Here is a 21,371-nt window from a genome sequence, read left to right as displayed (position 1 = left end):
CAGGAGATGTAGTGAATGAGATGTAACTAATCCTATTCAGGAGGCACTCCCTTTATACTGCCCCTCTGCATCCCCCTTCCCTTCACTTTTTTTACAAGCATATTCAGCTCCCTTTTCCATATGCTCTGCTACCCCCTATGAGAGACTAATTCTTCATTCTCCCATCATCATAAAGGTCTCACTGATATATGCAAATTACAACCTTCCTAGCTGCTTTGTAAAATTCCTATCCCTATGTTCATCCTTTAGCCTCCATAGTAACATTATTAGTATGATCAGAACCAGGAAAAGGACAAATCACTTACTGTCTACATTTAATGGAGTGCAACTCTTGGGTTCTTATTTTTTTTTTTGATAGTACTACAGAGGTAAGAAAGAGCAGATATGGCATGTGATACCAACATTGTAAACTTGGTAGGGCAGAACCCAACATGTTCACAACTTGTTGAGTCCCAATAGCCAATTTATTTTCAAATTATTAATTAATATATTGATATTCTCTACTATGTTAGTGAACTGTAAATACAATAAGATGTTTTTAATAAATATCTCTTGGCAAGAAATCAGTCTCCTAACATAAAAAAGGTCTTCAAGATGGCATTTGTTCCAAATTTTACAAAAATCTACCAAAGTCATGAAAAATATACTGCATATTTCTCATAATAAATCTTCCCTCTTTAGAGTTTAAAGTAAATTTCAAAGCAGTAATGTAATATTTTGTCAATAATGAAAAATTTTTGAGTGCATTCACAAGAATCCTTTTCAACAGCAACATTCCCAGTAACTTTCTCCTGAACTTTTAGCCCCATAAGGTTAGCATTCAGGAAGCTCAGCTGCTGTCTAACAAACTTAATTAATCAAAAAGTCATTTCCGAGCTGTAACTATGAGTAAAAGTGCTTCAAGTGTGCTAGCAAGCCTACAAGTTAATCAAAATGCTAATGCAGTACAAATTAAAGTTGTGATTAACATTTCACAGTAGCTGCTTAAGTGAATTGATCACACAAATGGGTTAAGCATTACTCATTTCCTCCAGTCCCAACTGGGAAAAGGTTTGTCATGGGTGGGGGAAGGATTATATATAAGAAGCACCAAATCATCGTTAAACTGCCAGCAAGATGCTTCCATATAGCAGTTCACCAATTATCCACAGCAAGCAAAGACCCCAACACCACTGCCATGAAGGTGACTATCCCTTCTCCCACATATATACCTATAAACCAGAAGCAGGAAACAGGTAGTTCCACCCCAACTTGTCCAGGTACTTTCCCAACAAAGCTCTCAGTTGCTGCTCAGTATCTATAAATGAGCATTAATGTCCAGTATGTGTGCTACAAGTTTTTTGATTAATATATTATTTCCACCCTCCTGTGGAATAATAGCCATCCAACCATGAAAGCAGCCAGTATTTAAGTCAAATTGCAAACATGGTGCTATCGTTGGAGCATTATCACATACACAAAGAATATGTATAGTAGCTCAAGAGATATGACCTCTGCTCTTCACTTGTTTCTTAATAACCCTCTGTATTCTCCAGTTTGATTTTCTTACCTTCCTTCAGCAAAGCTGCCCATTTATTTACAGTTGCTGATACACCTATAAAACAAAGCAATTATCTCTTGCCCTGGGGCACTTCTGGACAAATCTGACATACACAACTGTAAAGGAGGCCTTTCTTGTAACTCCCACCACCTTGCAGCAAGTGATCAGCACTCTTGCACTAACAACAGACAACGTATGAGCATAAAAACACACTTGGGACCTTTAAGAACTTCTCCATTTCGTCACAGGCAGGAAAATAAATGATCCAAGTGATATGGTTCCCAAGTCAGTAGTTTTAGTGGCTGTTATGAACTGAGGAGGTTTGGGAAGGGTGCAAAGTCCAGAGCTGAGGGACATTCTTTTTTTAGTCCAGGAACTGCAGCTTGGGCACCTCTGCTGTTTGTAGCTGTGCTGATATGGCTGGACAGTATCTTTTGTGTGAGCAGTAGCTACAGCTCCCACCATCAGTCAGAAAAGTCCGCAGTTTAGTAGAACAAGCATTTGGTACAGAAGCTAGCCCTTAAAAGACAGCTAGATTGGGTAGCATGTTTGTGTAATATTTGATGACTTTGAATGTGTACCACAAAGATGATTCTCAGAAGCAACAAAGTAGCAAAAGCTGCAATTTAAATGACCAGAAACAAGTAATTTACTTCAGCTATTTTAAAATGGGTAACATGGTGTTACACACATCATTGCACAGCTAAGGAAATGCAGTGCTTAACCCAGAGTTTTTTCTTTCTTGTCAAAATTAGAATCTCTGGAGGAGTAACATGATGGGGAAAGACAGGCCATCGGTGACAGCGTTACAAGGTTTCCTCATTTCAGGGATGCGCAACTAGTCTTTATTCTGCAGTATGGAATCTGACTTCATGTCCATCTTCTCTCAGTGCACAGCTACCCTACTGAGATGCGTTTAACACATCCATAGGTAAACACTTCACCAAGGTTAAGGCTGAGCTCCACGGCAGTCCTACTCCTGGCAATATTAAAATATTTTTTCAACGATTATACTACAAGTGGAGGCTTGTGGTCAATCCTAATGCAAAGCCAGCAACTGTCGCATTATTTCCGAGACTGCCCTGCTGAATCTGAGACTGACAGTATTACTGCTTCAATTATCCATTTCAATTAATGAAAACATAGGTGATAGTCTTAGAACAGCAAAGTAAGAACTGTCTGCTGAATACACAGTCACAAAATATAAGGCTTGACAAAAGAAGTAAAAAAGAGATTAGATTTACTCTATTTCATATTCCTAAAAGACAGAAAAAAGGTGGGGTACTGTCTTCACAATAATAATTGTAGTCTATAAAATATTAGACAAATCATTTAATTAGAATTTTTATTCTTTGATGTTCTTCTGCAAGAGGTAGAGAAGCACCATCTTACTGATACCTCTATCTTTTCTCAGTAAAAATAATGGTAACAGAGTGCTAGGCTTGAAGAGAATATGCGGTCTACTGTAACTGTATTAAAGGTAACAGAGGCAAGTAAAAATTAAATGACTTGGCCAAGGTCACACAAGAAGTCATGGAAGATTTTTTGAACCATAGGAGCCTTCTGTGCTTTATCTATGAGAGCCTGCCACTGATAACAAACTTGCTACCTTTTGACTCGAGCTTTTCAATGTAGAGCAAGGACATTCCTTTGGCCTAGTCAATGCCTCAGTGGCCATTTGTTACAGAGATGGGTGTGGGACCAGATGGGCATTCACCTTCCAGGAGGTTACACAGTGCTTACTATTTCCTATATTTCTGTGTCAAGATAGAAAGACTTCTGTATTTCATCCTGGGTGTATGGATACTATAGACACTAAATTTACATTGCTGTAATGAACAAATACTAACTATAGGAAAACTGTAACAGAATATAATTCTCCCATTTTGTATGCTATCAGTTACATTCCTCTATTAAGCCAGCACCATGATTCCTGAAATTCTGTTAAATGCTCATGACTTCTATCTTTCATCGTGAGTATAAATGAACAGAATTCTAACGTAACCCCAAAACTTCTAAGACATCTCAGGAAAATAAATTTAAGAGTGGTTGCATAATTTTTTTTTTTATTAGAAGAGAGTGGAATCTTACCTGAAACCTGTCAGCTACATTTACCTGTCTGATGATGTTAACATAGTTTCCTGTCTGGCCATTAACACTACTCAGCCTAAAGCCACTGAGAAAGGCCCAGAAGATGGAGGAATGGGAAGGAGAACACAGTGGGTGGGATGCAAAAGGAACCATTGGAGAGAAGGCTGATTCAGGTGAAAAAGCACAGAAGAGTGGGTAAGTTTAATAACCTGTGATGGAAAAAGGCTTGCTTATGTATCACTACTACAGATGGCAAATTTGCTTTGCAGGGGGCCTGCGATGGAGGCCTGCTGTACATACCAAGATACAACCATTTGTAAAAGCTCTTTGAAAGATCTTGCTTTCTTGTACCAGAAAAGCAGTGCTAATACCGAAAGTCCATCATTCATATGTCCACCAGCAAAAATAACAGTTTATGCTCAGGTCACAGTTTGAAGGTTAGCTCTACAACCTTAAGAGCTAAAGTACTTTGTAAGTAAATAAACAGAAGTTCAACATAACTCAAAAACCAATTCCCATTTCATTGCTGAATTTTATGTTTGGTGGTGCATGAGCACGTGTTCACACGCAGAGAACATCACCCACCAAATATATTTTATCAATGGATCCTTCCATGGTTCAGTTCCTTTTCTCACAACTAACATCTTTTTTTCCACCTCTGTTGACCCAGAGTTCATCAGCAGGTCAGTGCTAAGGAAAAAGGTAACAACCAGTATTGAAAGTGTAACCCTGTCTACTGCTTAGATTCTGGGAACTTTAACCTCTGTTTGGAAAGCGTGACTAATAAGATGGAACAAATATTCTCCCAAGAGATGTAAACCATGCACCAACTTCAAAATACAAAAATATTTGCATGGTTTTTCTCTTTTTCAAAGAGGAACTTTTTTTTTTCTTTTTATTTTTTAAGATGATTATACATGTAACATTATGTAGTAGTTAACCAAAGGCCACAGTGCCAAGGCACAATATGGAATTCTTCTGAACTCCGCTTCAGTTTAAAGGAACTGTTTCTTCTGTAACAGGGTTAAAAATACATTTCTTAGCAAAGCAGGATGAATATAGAGCAAAATATTACTGAAAAGAATCTTTAATTTACATCTTTTTCCAAATACATAATTACCCCCCCAAACTCTAATTCCACAAATGTTTAAATTAACTTTAAATATGCGATTTCTTTGAAACAAAGGTGAATTTAGTAACCTGAGCAAGTGATGTTGTTCTCTGTTAATAACCTAGTATTATGAATAATAACTGTTTATACATTGAAGCTTTCAGCACCATGATTTTAGTGATTTGAAACACTTAGAGTAGATTTGCACTCAAGCACTGCTAGTTGCCAAGTTTAAGACTGTGTAGCAATAATATCTGTGGTCTTATTTGCTTCTTACTTTCCTTTTCTTAATTTTAGCTTTGCTTCGTTCGATATTCGTATTACAAGCTTGCCATTTTTGCTACTGGAAGGTTGAGACTCACCCAAATCACTGGACACTGAACTGCCTGTGGTATTTTGTTTGTTTAGGGCACTAACAGTTTCTTTTAGAGTGGCTTTACAAACTGGTAGGCTTGACACAACAATGTTTACAGTTACCATATTGCAAACAGGCTTCAAACAAGATCAAAGCCTTATTCTGATAGTTGACGTGTAGACCACTGAGGATACTAATATTTGAGCAAACAAGAACTGTAGGCAGAAAGAATTACTGTCCCTATTTTACAGGTATTGAACCAAGGAAGATAAAACCAATAGTTTGTTGAAGGTTACCTGATCTTCTAGAACCTGTGAATGAGTCCTTGTTCTGTTCTGCTAAAGAGTATATTATTCCTTCCCGGTGGAATCAGAGGGGTAGCTGTTCCCTGCATCAGCTAGAGCTCACCCTTCCTACTGTAACTGTAACTGTGCTTTTCATATATGGCAGCACTCTATTCCAAACTCCAACTGCTGCTTTGAAATTATTTTGAGGCACGCAGCTGTGCATGTGATTGCTTGTTACCAGTACTCTCCATGGTCAGTTTAGTTTCTGTGGGTTGTGACTGCAGTACAACTGTAAAAGTCACAAGCCTCCAGACCAAGTTTAAAATCTGGATTTAAAAGCGTGCACTTTGACTCTGTGGTAGTTGGGAAATAGAAGACATATCATTTCACAAGCTAGAGAAAAATCCTGTGTGTTGTCCCAGATCACATTTCAAAACATTTTATTTATGCGTGGCTGTAACCACAGTGCTTTTGGGTGTTATAAAAATAAAAGTATTCATAGGAGACAAGTTCTTGGTGGTCAGCATAACAATCTGCAGGGAGTGCACCCAGACAGGCATGACTAACATACAACATTCCATTATAAAGAGAGAGAAAGCTTTGGCATATGAAAGAAGAGGCAAGCCCTATGGCAATAGATGCCTCCAACCAGAGTACCACAATCTTACCATAACTTCATTTACCTGCAGTTCTGTAAAGTGTGCATCTTTATAGGCATCTAGTTCCTCACTAAACAAAGAGGTATCATACTGTGTGGTACCAGTTCTCCACAAGACTGCAAGAAATCTTCAGATTTGCTATATTCAAAATATTACAACACACTAACAATAAATAGTAAACCAACAAGAGTTAAATATTGAAATGCATTACTACACCTGACATATTCTAATTGCTTGGTCCAGCACCGTCTTCGTATCAGTTGCATAATCTGGGCAAGGCAGCATGGCATGACTGAAGTGGGCTTGCAGCAGGAGGTGTGTTTTTGTGTGTGAACTGTCAAATGAATGGGGGTTGACTTCAATCGGAAGATATTGTGCCAGTTCACTGTTCATCTGATCTTCATTGTGTCTCACTGGCAAATCTGTGTACTCCTCAGCATTCTTAAAAAAGAAATAAAAAAAATTAGCCACTTTAATTAACTTCAGATAATCATTATTCCTTACTGAGACATTAAAATTATATGCATTTAATTTACTACAGTTTGACTTCAATGTTAAAATAGCAGTATTTTAGTGTTTAGAAAGCGTACTTATTTATTAAAATCACATGTGTGGGAAAACAATAGCTAGTAAAATATTCATAAATATTCACACAATTATAGGTTTTATTTTTTTTTTCACATAGCTGATGAGCAAAGAAGAAAATAAAAGCTGTGAAATATAGTCAATGGATGGACTCAGTATTTGAGATGCCTGTCTACAGATAAACTACCCTGGTTGGCTCACAAAGCCATTGTAAGGTTAGCTATAAAGACGTCAATAATCCACATTCTTCAGTTTTCAGGGTTTCTACTTTTCTGTCTGTATTCAAAACACAGTGGGCTTGAAATAGCTCTGGTAAGGTTCTTTTAAAATGTATTTTCAATATTTTGAGCAGTCACTGTCTAAGCAACAGATGATCAACGATCAAAGCAAAGAGCAAAATTGTAAGTAGGTGCTGAAAACTATCCTCTGTGCTCCAAAGTGGGACTACTACCATTCATGTCAAAATAAAAGCTGTCTAAGAACTTTCTCACTATTGCAAAAAGGAGCTGTACACCAACAGATAATTTAAATGTAGTTATGAGTAGCAACATCCTTGAGGCTGTGAGGAACAGTTCTAGTAGTCAGAGCAGAGATGTTCTTTCTCCTGCTAGGGAAATCCACTGACTCTGAAAGAAAGAAAATTCAACAGTAGCATCCTAAGAACTATAATTTAGGCTGAAGAGTCAGTTCTGTGACTTAATTGGTAATTTTTTCCTCCACAAAACTCTCTTGTGCATGTATGTCTACATGTTGTTTGGAATGAGAATGATCTTTCTAAACTAAAAAACTTGCAAGTAAAGTAAGAGTTTTACAATATGTTATATCTTTTCCATCTGTAATTTAAGAGAGTGTATTTCTTTTGTCATAAAGTAAAAAGTCATTTAGGTAGCCCAAAGGGCAATGTCTTTCGAACTATGGGATTAGCAGAGACCATTAAATTAAAGTGTTCAGGGTGTTACATTCCTCTTAAAGTATAAATTCGATATTACACATTTTAGTCTTCAATCTCCAGTCAGACTTCCTGCAAATCCATATTAATGAAATATTCACAACAGGAACCAATGTAGAGTGAGGTAATGAAAATGGCAATTTTAGAACACCTAATAGAACTACCTAATTGACTTGCAAAGTACCGTATCCACTCATTAATAGCCTAACACATAGAACCTTTTTTGACAGTTCCTAAAAACCAGTTATCTAGCTGTTTTTCACCCCTTTGAAAACTGACAGCACAAGATTTTCTATTTTCTTTAATGGCACAGTGAAACTACACCTAAACCGTGATATAAATGTAAAAGGAAAAGTAAGTATTAGACAACTTAAGATTTGGAAAGAAAATCAGAATGTAATTAATTTATTTTATATCTCGACTGCAGATTAGAAGTGAAGATTGACTAAAGACAACTGCTGCTTAATCCTGGATGTCTCTGCTAGATCTCTTGTGAAAACTGTGGTCATTTATTCTCTGAACCTAAGGTCACAATCTTTTTAAGCCCTATAGAAGGCTGCATGTTTGCTTCACTCTTTTTATTTAACTGGCTTCTTCACAGATATTTTAAAGAATATTTACCAAGGAGATTTTTTACTTAGTTTTGCTTTGCAGTTTAAAGTGGCAGAAAGAAGAAGGATCAGCCAAGTCACTCCAGACCAACTGGTACTCCTGAAAATGCATTTTCCCTAATTCTTCCCCAGCACATGTTTTATTTACCTCCAAAACACTCCTCTTATTTTAAACAACTTGCCTACTTAATTTCCTGTTTGTGATCATTGACTGTAAGTAAGTGAGGTTCATTTTCTTATCTGCATCATGTAGGTAATTAAAGGAAATTGAGAATGGGTAGTGAAGCTTTTATACAACTGAGAATGAAGCTGAATGGAGGGCACTGAGGTCAGCAGAGTCCATTATATTTTTATGTGAGAGGCCAGTATGTCTGCCCTGTCCTTGTTTGCTTAGTGTAGGCTGGACTGACTACTAACTGCAAATCTGTTTCTCTGATTTGCCCAGCTGTCCTTGAATAAAGACATCTTCCATTGCAAAATGTTAAATGACAGTGATTGACAACGCTGTGATGAACTCTGCTTGTAACCCCCTGCTACTGTTTTCAGGTTGCACAAGAAAAGACAGAATAAAGAAACATCCTTTGTAATCACCTCAAATGGGCCCTGCTGTTCGCTCAATATTTTTTCATTTTAGTATTCTTCTTCATTGTGAATCTCAATCTGTTCTGTAAAGCCTACAGCTTCAACTATTCCACACAATATGTAATATACTTTATTTTAGTACACTGTCTGAATACTCTTTTTACTTCCGTGGGTGAGGAAACAGATCAAATTACATATCAATCATTAATCTTCATTCTGAAGTCCAGAAACTTAATACAAACTTTAGAGTTAAACCACAAAGCAAGACTCTGCATTTTTCACTTTCCCTTTTTCTTCTGTTGAATCAGGACTATTGCAGGCCATGTACCAATAATATGTTTACAAGCACCTATACCATTAAGTGTAACTTGGAGTATACCAGGAGATAACTAGGAATTTTAGCTATGGGTTCTGAATTATGAATTTGGTAGTCATGTCACATCCCCCTGCTCTGTAGGTCTGTGATGGACTTTCCCAGTAATGTCTCCTTTTGGGCATTAGAGACTGCTGCATCATTTTGAGAGTGTAAGAAACCTACAATTCAACCTGTATGTGGTGCAGGGTCATACAGGAAACAGTAACTTGCTTTGCCAGTGAGAAATGACACTCCTAGACCTGCATCAACTTGATAGCCGCGATTTATGAGGCCAAAGGGCTATTCTGGTAATTGAATTCTGTTTCCTGCATAACACTAGCCACAGAATCATCTTGGAGTCCTGTCTGCAACATTCCAGATATGCAGTTTATCACCACCCTTTATTTGAATTGTCAGAATTGTTCTAAAAGTAAACAACTTACCCCATTTTAAAATATATCCTCTGCAGTTTTCTGGTACTATGAGGCATTTAAGGAGTCAGACTGAACTAAAATTTAAATAAGGTATCCAACATGGCGAGTACTATAATCCACAGTGTCCACAGGGTTAAAAAAAGATAATCAGATTTTCTTTCTACACACAAAATGTGTAAGTTTGGCTGAAATTACTGATTTATAGTAAGAGCTGAACTGTAAACTTATACCACATGCAAACCTTCTATAATATTATAAATCTCAAATAACTGCATCTTGCCATCTGTCTACAAGAGAGAAGAGGATACGTGTGGAACACAGACGGACATGGGATCAAGGTGAGTAACTAAAGTAAACTTGAATATTTTAAGTTCAGTTCAGTCATGGGAACAGTAAAACTTACAAAGTTAATGAGTTCTAGACTTTAAAGAGCAGTTGATTAATTTGTAACAATAAGGGTCTAAAACAAACCAAAAATAGTTTCTCACATTCCAGAGCTGAGGCAGTAGTCTTTTCTTTAGCAATGCTGTTATTGAACTTAGAATTGACTGACTGCTTGTACGTTCCATTTCTTTCTATAGGTACAGTGAATCCAAACACATGTATTTTCAACTTTAATAAACTTGCAAGGTGTTTTGCTTTCTTTCAAGTTTCTGATGTATTTATATTCAGAAAACAAATAAATGGGGGAAAACGTGCTGCTCTCAAAATTGTATTTGTGTTAGCGATTCCATTATAAACTCCTATTTTAAAGAATTTATTGGTAGGCTATAAATGTATATGCTTTGGTCTCAGTTTTATGGGACATAATTCAAAGTTCCAAAGTTTAAAATGTTGAGGTGTTTTTTTTTTTCTTTTTTTACTCTTAAATATAAAAGCTCCGGGACAACATCCCAGTTAAAGACAGTTTTAAACATGTACTACTAGTTCCAAGGTTTAAGAACAAACATGATGCATGTTTTCAAGATTCATATTATGGACAAAAAGGAAAAATACCCCATGTAATTTCTACCAGCTTACTGAAGCTACTATATAACACAGGGATATTTAGATTGGAAGCCCTCTTGTAGACAGCAGACACCTGCATGAAGAGTTTCCTCTTTCACACATGTGAAAATATATGTTTGATACTTTGCAGAAGTGACATTCCAGATTTTAAGGGCTACCTGGCAGGCTCTGCTAAGCAACAGAACAGACTGAAGTTTTATAGAGATCTTGAAGAGTGGCTAATATGATGCAAAAAAAGAAAACAAAAATTGTCAGGCAAGATTAGAATATATTTACTACATGATACTGTAATTAATCATGGAGACCATTCTAAATATGCTCATTGACATCATATAGCATATACCACCTCTTCCTGTCATAAAATCATAGAATGGTTTGGATTGGAAGGGACCTTCAAAGGTCATCTAGTCCAACCACCTGCAATAAGCAGGGACATCTTCAACTGCCCAAGATCAAACTGCCCAGAACCACATCCAGCCTGGCCTTGAATGCCTTCAGGGATAGTGCATCCACTATCTCTCTGGGCAACCTGTGCCAGTGTTTTACCACCCTCATTGCGAAGAATTTCTTCCTCACATCCAGCCTGAATCTCTCCTCTTTTAGTTTAAAACCATTACCCCTCGTCATCTCACAACAGGCCCTGCTAACAAGTCTCTCCCCATCTTTCTTATAGGCCCCTTTTAAGAACTGAAAGGCCGCAATAAGGTCTCCCTTAAGTCTTCTCTTCTCCAGGCTGAGCAACCCCAATTCTCTCAGCCTTTCCTCATAGGGGAGGTGCTCTGACCATTTTTGTGGCCCTCCTGTGGACCAACAGGTCCATCTCTTTCCTACTGAGAACTCCAGAGCTGGACATAGTACTCTAGGTGGCGAATCACCAGAGCAGAGTAGAGGGGCAGGATCACCTCTCTTGACTTCCTGGCCATGCTCCTTTGGATGCAGCCCAGCATATGACTGGCCTTCTGGGCTGCAAGCACACACTGCTGGCACATGTCCAATTTTCATCCACCAGTACCCCCAAGTCCTTCTCCTCAGGGGTACTCTCAATCCCTTCATCCCCCAGCCTGTATCGATACTGGGGGTTGCCCTGTCAACTGCGAATGTATGTGGCAATGCAATTAAATGGCATCCAGCATATCAGAGCCAATCCTGCAGTGCAGTTTCTTTCCCACAGGGGCTTTGCCATTGCTTCCTTCCAGGATCAGTAGCTGGAAGGGCAGAAAGGCAAAAAGCAAAGCCCTGTGCCAGTTCCTGTGCTGCAGGACACAGAGGAGACAGAGCTGCAGCTCCTGGGCAGCAGCTGTCTCTGAATACAGGAAAAGGGGTCCTTCTGGCACCAGTGCTTCCCAACGGGGACTCTGCCTTCTCTAACTCTCTACTCCAGCTTGGGTAACAGGAAAATGATTTTGTCGCTTCTTTAGTACTCTGTCAGAGTACTCTCCACTCTACTTCTGGAAAAATGACACAGGGAAAATGCGTAGGATGGAGAGCAAAATCCAAGGAATAAGGGCTGCTCAGTATCTTTTTGAAACCAATACTAACTTTTTTTAAATTACGTAATCAGTAGTTAATGCATTTTTAGAGATAAAAGATACGTGTCCAACAAACAAACAAGAATAGAATTAAATTGTAAAGTTGACTCAATTAACTACGTAGGAGCAAAACAGTGAGGCTGGGCTACCCTGGGCTCTGACTCTAGATTTAAGATTTACCAGAGTGAGCACTGGAAATTTCCAGTTGAGCATGAGATGTTCAAGAGAGAAAGTTATAAAGCTCATCAACATGCAATTATGTATATTTATATATTAAAAAAAATTATAACCATCTTTCACGATTTAAAATGGCCACATTTCAGCAATGAGACCTACAAACATAGTTTATAAGAACATACAATTTGAAAGTTCTTATAAATCCTTATCAAGGTGTTATGTTAGTGGTCAGAGAAAGTATATATATTCTCAGACTTTAAACACTTTAAAGAGACAAGTGTTTGAGTTTTGCTTTTAAATAGCTGCATATGATAAACACCACAAATTTTACAATTACAGACATCATAAAAAGTACATCCCAGGGCAATGAAACAGTTGAGTGAACACTTAAAAACACCCTGAAGGGTTTAGATTTCACAAGTTCACCTCTTACTTAAAACATCCGAACTACAAACTACTGATGACATTCTTGATGACCAGAGGTCAGGAGTCTGAAAGACCTTTGCCACTGCACACAGAGCAATAGGAGGTCAGCAATATTAGCTACCAGTAGCAGAGAGTGAGCTGGCAGATCTGGGAACTTCTAAAGCACAAAGTTAAATTACAGACCTCTGCTTCAGCATGGAGTTGCTAGAAGAAAAAGCAAGCATGCTAGCACATCTGAGAGGGAGGATTATATAAAATAACAATAATGTGACATGGGAAAAAAGTTCTTAAGACTTCTATACTAACTTGGAAGTTCATTTCCCTTTTTCTTTTCCCTAAAGCTTCCTAAGCATATCAGAGAAGCTAGGTTTCAGTGTACAGGAAGATACAGTAATAGCTAATACAATCACTGTAATTAGTTTACCAAATGGTAAAAAAAATATACTTAGAGAACCATTCTGTTTCAGAATAATTTCCTCTTTAAACTGCATACTTTACTGAAACATATAAAAACAAGGAATGAATTAATGATTTTAAGTCTTAACTCTCTCAATCTGTATTTCATAGAGTTCATGATCACAATCAATTCAGTGCTACTTATTTTGCCACTACCAATAAGAATCATTCTTACAATACATGTGTTTTACCATCAAATGTGTAGGTACTTTCACAAAATTAAGCCTGTTCAACCTTCACAGGGGTGGCTTTAGTTCAGTCAGGTTTTTAAGTTAAAATACTGATTATAAGTAAGCCTGCAACACTTGCACAGTTTAAGGAAAAATAAATGCAAAAGAGACTAAAGTAGGACAAAAATAAGAGCAAACATCTGAAACTGGTATAGCATACACATTATTCACATAGAATAAGTTACTTTGATCATAGCAAATAAATATAAATGGAATGGTATAAATTCCATTTATAAAGTGAATTATAGTGATGTGATTATTACATTTATCACTGGAAATGGTGTATTTGAGATTCTGCCTCTCCAAGATGCCTGACTTTTCCTATTACTTTTCATGAGAATGCTTTGAACCTGCACATTCTGAATGCATTATCATCATCCCATTTTTTTTTTTATCTAAAGACCTAGATGGGGCAGTCAAATGTCCCTGTAATCTCGAGTCAAGGCAAGATTTATAAAACCAACTGGTTTTGGCTGTACTGAAACAAATTGTATTGCACTAATACAGAAAAGCTTTTCAGTGCAAAAGTCAGTAATGTGTTAACACAAAACTGGGGAAATCTCTCTTGAGTATACATTCAAAAGTTTGATTGTCATGAGAATTCTACTTCAGTTCCATTTGGACGTTTGTCCACATTCTGAAGCTGAGCTTGGCTGAATTAGCTGGCTCAACTACTGATTGAGATGATGATAGCAATAAAAAGTGTAATAGCAAATCCTGGCACAGAGCTTTCCCTGGGAAAGCGATCAGTCATTTTCTGTCTTTGGCTTTGATCCTCCATTGGGATCTTCCAGTGCAGAGCCCAGACCCAGTGAAGAAGTTAACAGATCTCTGCATTAAGTTAATGCTACTCTGCATGGAGACAGAAGTGCATGCTACTAATTCTTTATGTGAAATGGGTCCATACATACTGTATATGTTAATGGCAAGCTGTAAAAGCTCTGTGTGTTGAAAACTGGATTTCAGATCTGCTGACCTGTGGCAGCTCCCCTAGTGGGGAGCCACAAATGCACACTGCTGCATTTTTGTACTGGACTAAATTCTGGATCTAGACTACTATGTGACCAGAGACAAAAGGGAATAAAAAGTTCACAGGCATGAATACCTGTCATCATGTGGTGAAATGACTAGCAGCCTCTGTTCAAGAGAGGCTCAAGCCCAGAATAATAGGAGAATAATATGAACTGGCAGAAATATACGGGAAACTTGGAAGGTGCCTACATGCACAATGTCTTTTCAGCAAGCCAGTGCTACTGGTCTCGCTCTGAGCCCTTTTAAATGCAAATAGTTTAATTTAATAATAATAAAAAAATACAACTGTAAGAGGAAGTGACAGCTGTTGCAAGTAAATTTCAATAAGGGTAGTTCCCTGCTGATAAAAACTGGCACATCTCCAATCATTTCAGTGTAACTATGTGGATTAACATTGCTTGAAAATCTGACCCAGTGTTTTGAGAGGTACAAGGTAATGCAGGGATGGAAGACACTATTAATTACAAAGGTGTGGAAGAACGGGAATCACTGAGGAAACAAAAAAATCAGTAAAAGGAAAAATATCTGAAGTCTAATGAACAAATAGACAATCTGCCAGTATTTTGGTGTCCTTGATCTGAGGAAGTTCTAACAACGTTTCTGTCATGAATGACCAGAGTTCTGATATAGTAAGTAACATGGCACAAAAGTGCCCTTGTGCCACACCTAACCTTAATAGAACATCCCATTACCTGGATGGGATGTACCATGCATAGCTAGGGCAGATCTAACCCTTTTTGGATGGCAAGTGGTAATTTTTTTAGGGATGTTCACTGCACATATATTTGTGAGAACATTGTAAACTCAAGTGTTCTTACGCAGGCTTATACTGTGTCTTTTATTTATAGGTAGAAAGGCATTCATCTAAAGTACACTGTAAGAGCTGTATTAAAAAAAATAAAATGGAAAGATAACTAACAATTAAGGGAGTTGCAGATATTTTGCCTCTGGTGTAAAGTTCTAAGAACTTCTTTAAAAAGACAAAGAAAACAGAGATTTTCAGTACCAGATGTCTAGGAAGATCCCATTTGGATTTGAGCTACTTAAATTTGCAATCATGTATTTATACATCTAACAGAGCTTCTGTTTCCCCTAGAATCTGAAAATTAACTAGCTTTGTAGCATCTTTCTTGATCTGCCACCCGTGCCCTGAGGATTAGAGACTCCACCTGAGCTTGTTTTACAAGCATAACAGAAAAAATTAATCTCTGCTGGCAGCGATCCCACTGGGATACTGATGAATAATGATATCCCTCTCTTGCTGCCCTCTCAGTCCACTAGAAAAGCCACTCTAGCCCAGCAACGTGGAAACCGCTGAAACCATTCCAGCTGTGGATTAGCAGGCAGTCAAGCATCCATCTGTTCTGTGTGAATCAAGAGAAAGCAAACACACATTCTTATAGCTAAGGAAGCATTAAAAATTAGCATCTTATATGACTGCATATAGTAAATTTTAAGACAATCATATACAAAGAGAAAAAATAATCTATTACTTACACCTCATTATGTTTACATTTGCTTGCTGCCTTAAGCAAATGATAAAACAGTCGGATTTTATTTCATCAACCTACAGAATATTGTGCATTCAATGTTTTAGTATGTTTAAGAAAATTTCTTTATATTGTATGCATCAGTTGTACCTAAAAATATTTTGTGAATAGACATGCATTCACACACTAAATAAATATAAGCCAACACAGTAGCATGCCTTCACCGTGACAGAAGTAGCATTTAAGAGACCTGTTGTGGGAGGGACTTTAGCCACTTTCTCACCCTTTAAGGTGAGAAGAATAGCCTTGAGATATTTTCTCTTTCTGAAAAATAGTAGTTTGAATAATCTCTGCTGTCTTGCTAGTCTTTTCCACTGGAAGGCAGAAAAAGAAGGCAGTGGGAAGTTGGCATGTGGGCAATCTAGTCAAACTGGCGATGTCCGATTTGACTCTTCCATGGGAAACATGACAAGGATCTCATGTAAATTAAGGAAAGCTGTATTTAAGCATCATCCCAGATAAAAATACTTACAAAAGTGCATAATCTGACAGTTTTCATGTAAAAGAATTTCAATACTTTGCCGTATGCCTGGCCCACATTCATTAAGCTGCAGAGGTGAAGAAAATCTGTTCTGTAAAAGGAAGTTTAATATGCTGTACCAAATTTACAAAATATATAGTAACCTTTTCGAATGCTAAGAAAAGTTTTGGCCTTTTGGTAACAAAAATTCCTCTGCAATTTCTTCTAGCGTTACAGGTAGCATGAGCTACCTAAATAATTGTGAAATAAAGCACTTTGTAAGTACTGGGCAACAAACAGAAGAGGTCGATTTCTTAAAAATTCATCTGTGATAATACATAACATCAACCCTTAAAATAAAATTTAACCTTCTGAAGCCAGCCAGGTTCCATCAGGGAAAAAAAAAAAACAAAAAGAAAAGAATAAGACAAAGAAAGAATCTAAATGTAAATAGGAAAATACAAGTGTCAGATACTTCATTAAGGACTGATCAGTAATCCTCTTATGTCCTTTTTAAAAAAAATACTATGCTAAAGGAACAATATATGCTGGATATCAATCTTGCATGATGTAATTATTTCAGATAAACCAATCTTTACCATGAAATTTCTGTTCCAATCAGAAAACAACCTACAAAATGCCGTCCTCTGACTTAACAGTTTTACAAGTCTGAGAAGTATCTTTGCTGACATCTGTGTGCCTTTAAACAGCACTCGGTAAGGCTGAGTTGGTGTCACTAAGTGAACTGAATTCTGTGAAGACAAATTCATCAGCAATATAATTGTAATTGCTATAATTTATATTTAACAGCATAATTCTATCAAAAGCAAAGCAGTAACTGGAAACCAGTGAAGACAAAAGAACTGCAGGCTGCAGAGGCCCTAAATTTGCCTATCATGCTTTAATTACAAATCAGGAGGCACAAAGTAGGTAGAACTTGTACCGCCTTGCTAAAGTCACACTGAGCTTTTAAGACTGCTTTCTGGAGTACTTGGGGCATGACAACCCACAGTCATTTATCAAAGCAGCATTGTATACTATAAAATGTTCAGCTTTACCTTAATAGATGCGGTTTAGAACAACACAAACGTTATTTCAACAAATATACCGTATATTTGAAAATGGGGCCATATGACATGTTCGCTGAAAAAAAGCCATTTCATTTCAATGTGAATAATTTGCAAAGTATTGGCTACATGTGCATAGTTTAAAATCTCACATGATGATGGCTACAGTTATAACTGCCAAGTAAGTGGGAAGTAAAAGACTTCTGTGCTAAAACAAACAAACAAACAAACAAAGGGTACGTGAATGAAGTGCTTGCAGTTTCAAGCAGTCAGCTAAACCAAGCTTGCTATCACTGAACTTTCTTCTAGTACATATACCCTGGACAAGCACTGATTCGGTACAGATGGCAGCCAATGTTCACATCTGTAAGTACAAGACCAGGACAGTAGTCCTATATACCCCAGCAGATACAAGGGTAATAGCTTCCTGGCTCATCAGAATAATATTCATTGGTATACATGACTGTTTTGCTGCTATAACTGTATCTGTAGCTCTTATTAAAGGAATTTCTTTCTGTATTCTTCTGACAGAAATGGTTGCTAAAACAGCTGTTTGAAATGGGGATATACTGAGGCTATTAGCTTCCAAGCTTCCACTACCACAGCTATACACACCTTCACTAGTTTTTCCCTTGGACCCTGCCCTGCAATCAAAACAAATTCATGAAAAAAAGAAAAGAAAGAAAGAAAAAATTAAAGACACAATATTATTCAAAAGATAACAGTTCTTGTCTTATGGCCTACGTTGTGGGAAATACATGTTAGAATCCCTCAACTTTAAAATAGGTTTTATTTTAACTTGCTTGAGTATTGAATCAGATTTTTAAACTGGCAAGTAAAGACAACTGAAATAATGAAGCTGGGTAGGAAGACTGGAAGGAAAATAAAGGAGATCTGTTAATCAGAGATTAGAAAGTCATGTGTATTGGAGATGGGAAGATTTTATATTTTCTGGTTTTGAATGTAATTCTTCCTTATTGATGTCACAAAAAAGAAAGTTATGCCATGTTCGGTTAGCTGTCAATGGTGGGCATTGTCATCTCTTTTTGCCAACTGATTGTGCTTTTCTAGATATGATGCTTTTAAACTAAAAATCAAACAATCATTTGGAAAAAGAAAAACAGAAAATAATTGTGTGATGACATTAGAAGAAAGCTACTATATTCAAGTACTACAGCAACATTCAAAACTGCCCCATCTACTGGGACTAAAGAAAAGTCAGTACAAATGTAATGTGTGAGGATTCATGCATGTAAATTCTATTTCTGCTAAGTACAAGATACTTTGAAGACACAGATGATGACATTCAGATGCTATTAAAATTCATTATAGCATTTTGGTTTATTTTCATGAAGCCAAACATAATTTTCAAATTTAAACTATTTTATAAGTCACACTATGATACTATCTAGATGTATCCAAGAGGGAACTGGATCAGAAATGTTTCAAAATATTAAAATCCAGAGAATATAGGCTGTATAAAAATTAAGTAAATGATCTTGGAAATGCCTGTCTTCAGGATGAAATTTATGCACTGAACAGTCCTAGGTATATATCTACTGTGGAGAAAAGATTTAATAGTAAGAGGTAACAGTTTTCTCCTATTATAAGGGGTCACTAAAATATGCATAATGGCTGAGGCCTGTTCATATTTGTAGAGTGGCCACAGCAGGCATGTTCATATTGTTAAGAATGCACAGTATATGTGAAATCAAATATGCAAGTGCTTTAAAGGCTAGCATGTAACATAATTGCTCTTAATTTGTGATAAAGTTTATGTGATAAATTATTTTTATTCTTGACACTGAAACAAACAAATATAGTCTTGCTGAACTTTCATGCTTTGAAGAAAATCATAGTCGCATCTTTTTTTTAAATTTAAGCTAGAAAATCACTGACTTAGGAAGAGTGATCTGTTTTTTTTCTGAAATGGCTATAGAACAGAAAATCAATGTTTCTGCCATACGTGCAGAGAAAATATTCCACAAAACAGCTCACATTAGCTTGTTCTTAGACTGTTTTTGTAACTTATAATTCCTCCTTCCCTGGCATCTAACTTGAGGCCAGTTGAAAAGATGGTTTATCATTCAGTCAAAAAATTCTGTGGCCTCTTCATGGGAGACTGAATCAGCAGCTTTAAGATAAAATTCTGCTACAGAAATAAAATTATTTTAGACTGAGAGTGTAAATATTCACAAAGACTTGCATATTTCCCTGATTATAATAGGATGTGCCAATGGTGATGAACAGAAAGTAAAGCTATAGAATAAGTCATCTAGAATCTCAGAGTACAAATGCCTAACAGGTAATGAAAAACAGATAAAGTATTAATAACTTTACTCTTTTGTTACCTATGTATCTGGGATGGAGAGTGCTTGTTTCATGAAAGTCCTTCTTCTATATTTCTCTGATTCCAGCAATGCCAGATTTTCTGCTGAGTTCCAAAATACTTAGTCTAATACAAGCCAGTGTAACAAAACCATGTCAATTATCAGATAGAAATAAGGAGGAGATATGTGGATACCAAACTTCTAAGCTCACATTTATATCACAGAAAGATGGATGTGATATATATGTCCCACTATAACACAAATACCATTCTGTTCCTAAGCTCCCCAGTAAGAAAGGAACCCATCTCTTGCAACCAGTTTACATGAAAGATAGCAGCAGGCAAAAGAAAACCAACCAGATCTCTCTTGTAGGTAGAATTCAAAAAACAGAAATAAGGGACAACATGCACATAAAACAAGGGATGAAAGATGGTAATGTTCTCCCCTGTCTGGTATGAACAAATATGACAAAGTATTTGCTCTGTAAATAAGCATATTAACCAGATAAGTGTAGTAACAAATCACCCAAAATCATAACACAGGGGATCTAGACATCACAGTCCTGATCAGTAATCAACAGACCTCCTTTCCTCAAAGTACAACAAACCTACATTTGATTTTTGAAAACAGTTGTTGTGACTGCTGCCTTAGTACAGAAAATGACAAAAATTACCCCAAAGTACCTCTCTGTTGTTTTGGTGTGGTGGTGTTTTGTTTTTTGTTTTTTGGTTGGTTTTTGGTGTTTTTTGTTTGTTTTAATCTCTGCACCTAACTTTCAGAATAAAAGGAAACAGTCTTTAGGTACCTCAGGGAAATCCAGCCTGTCAGTAGTAATTCATGAACACTTTCGCATCAAGAATACTTAATGCAAGAAGCACCGTAACTCAACAGTGAATAAGCTAATTTGGATTACTACTGTCTGAAGCACGGTTAGGAAAGTTTTAAAGAAAGCTATGGAAAAGCATCAAACATTGTCCCTCAGAAAAACCACAGGCCCACTAGCACAAGTCAGTTCCAAAAGTCACTGAATCTGAACTTCACCTGCTAACTGCAAACCCAAGACAGATTAAACATCTCGAGCACAGATTTACTGAGAGGAGAGGAGAAAGCGTGAGAGGATTGTACCCTACCTATTTATATCAATTATTACAGTACACTTCCAACATGACTATGAGGCTGTTCCCATGTGCCATGTTCCTGTTCATGTCATAGATACTTCAACCCCTAAACCATACTGAAAAAGAAAAAACATTTGATCTTGCAAAATGCTGGCAGATGATCAAATGAAAAGATAAAGTAAAAACAGAGAAGAGAACAGATACTGGAGGAGACTATGAATGGTTTTAACTTCTAAGTGAAAACAAATCTTGCCATCAACTGACTTTCTTGAGAAACCCATGAGCACCAGAAATATGATGACTCAAAACTACTTTTTCATGAGTTGCAGATTCCTTAATAACTCATTGGTGAATGATCATGAATTCTGAATGTTCCCATCAGCATGGCAAAATATCAATCTAAAACTCAAAATCCCTTAATCAAACTCA

At 36.9% G+C, this 21,371-nt stretch overlaps 1 protein-coding gene across 1 annotated transcript in view; it reads right to left on the bottom strand.

Moving 5' to 3' along the window:
• LOC104410817 (activating signal cointegrator 1 complex subunit 3) overlaps window positions 1–21,371 on the bottom strand; it is a 92,385-nt gene that overhangs the window by 15,740 nt on the left and 55,274 nt on the right. Inside the window, exon 22 of the mRNA XM_010021083.1 lies at window positions 6,260–6,484. Coding sequence (XP_010019385.1) covers window positions 6,260–6,484 — 225 coding nt within the window. The remainder of the gene's footprint in view (window positions 1–6,259; window positions 6,485–21,371) is intronic.

This window comes from Nestor notabilis, unplaced genomic scaffold (assembly GCF_000696875.1).
Source record: "Nestor notabilis isolate BGI_N333 unplaced genomic scaffold, ASM69687v1 scaffold20880, whole genome shotgun sequence".
NCBI classification, from domain to species: domain Eukaryota; kingdom Metazoa; phylum Chordata; class Aves; order Psittaciformes; family Psittacidae; genus Nestor; species Nestor notabilis.
The sequence above is the reverse complement of the archived record's forward strand: the minus strand, read 5'-3'. Positions and strand labels throughout refer to the sequence as shown.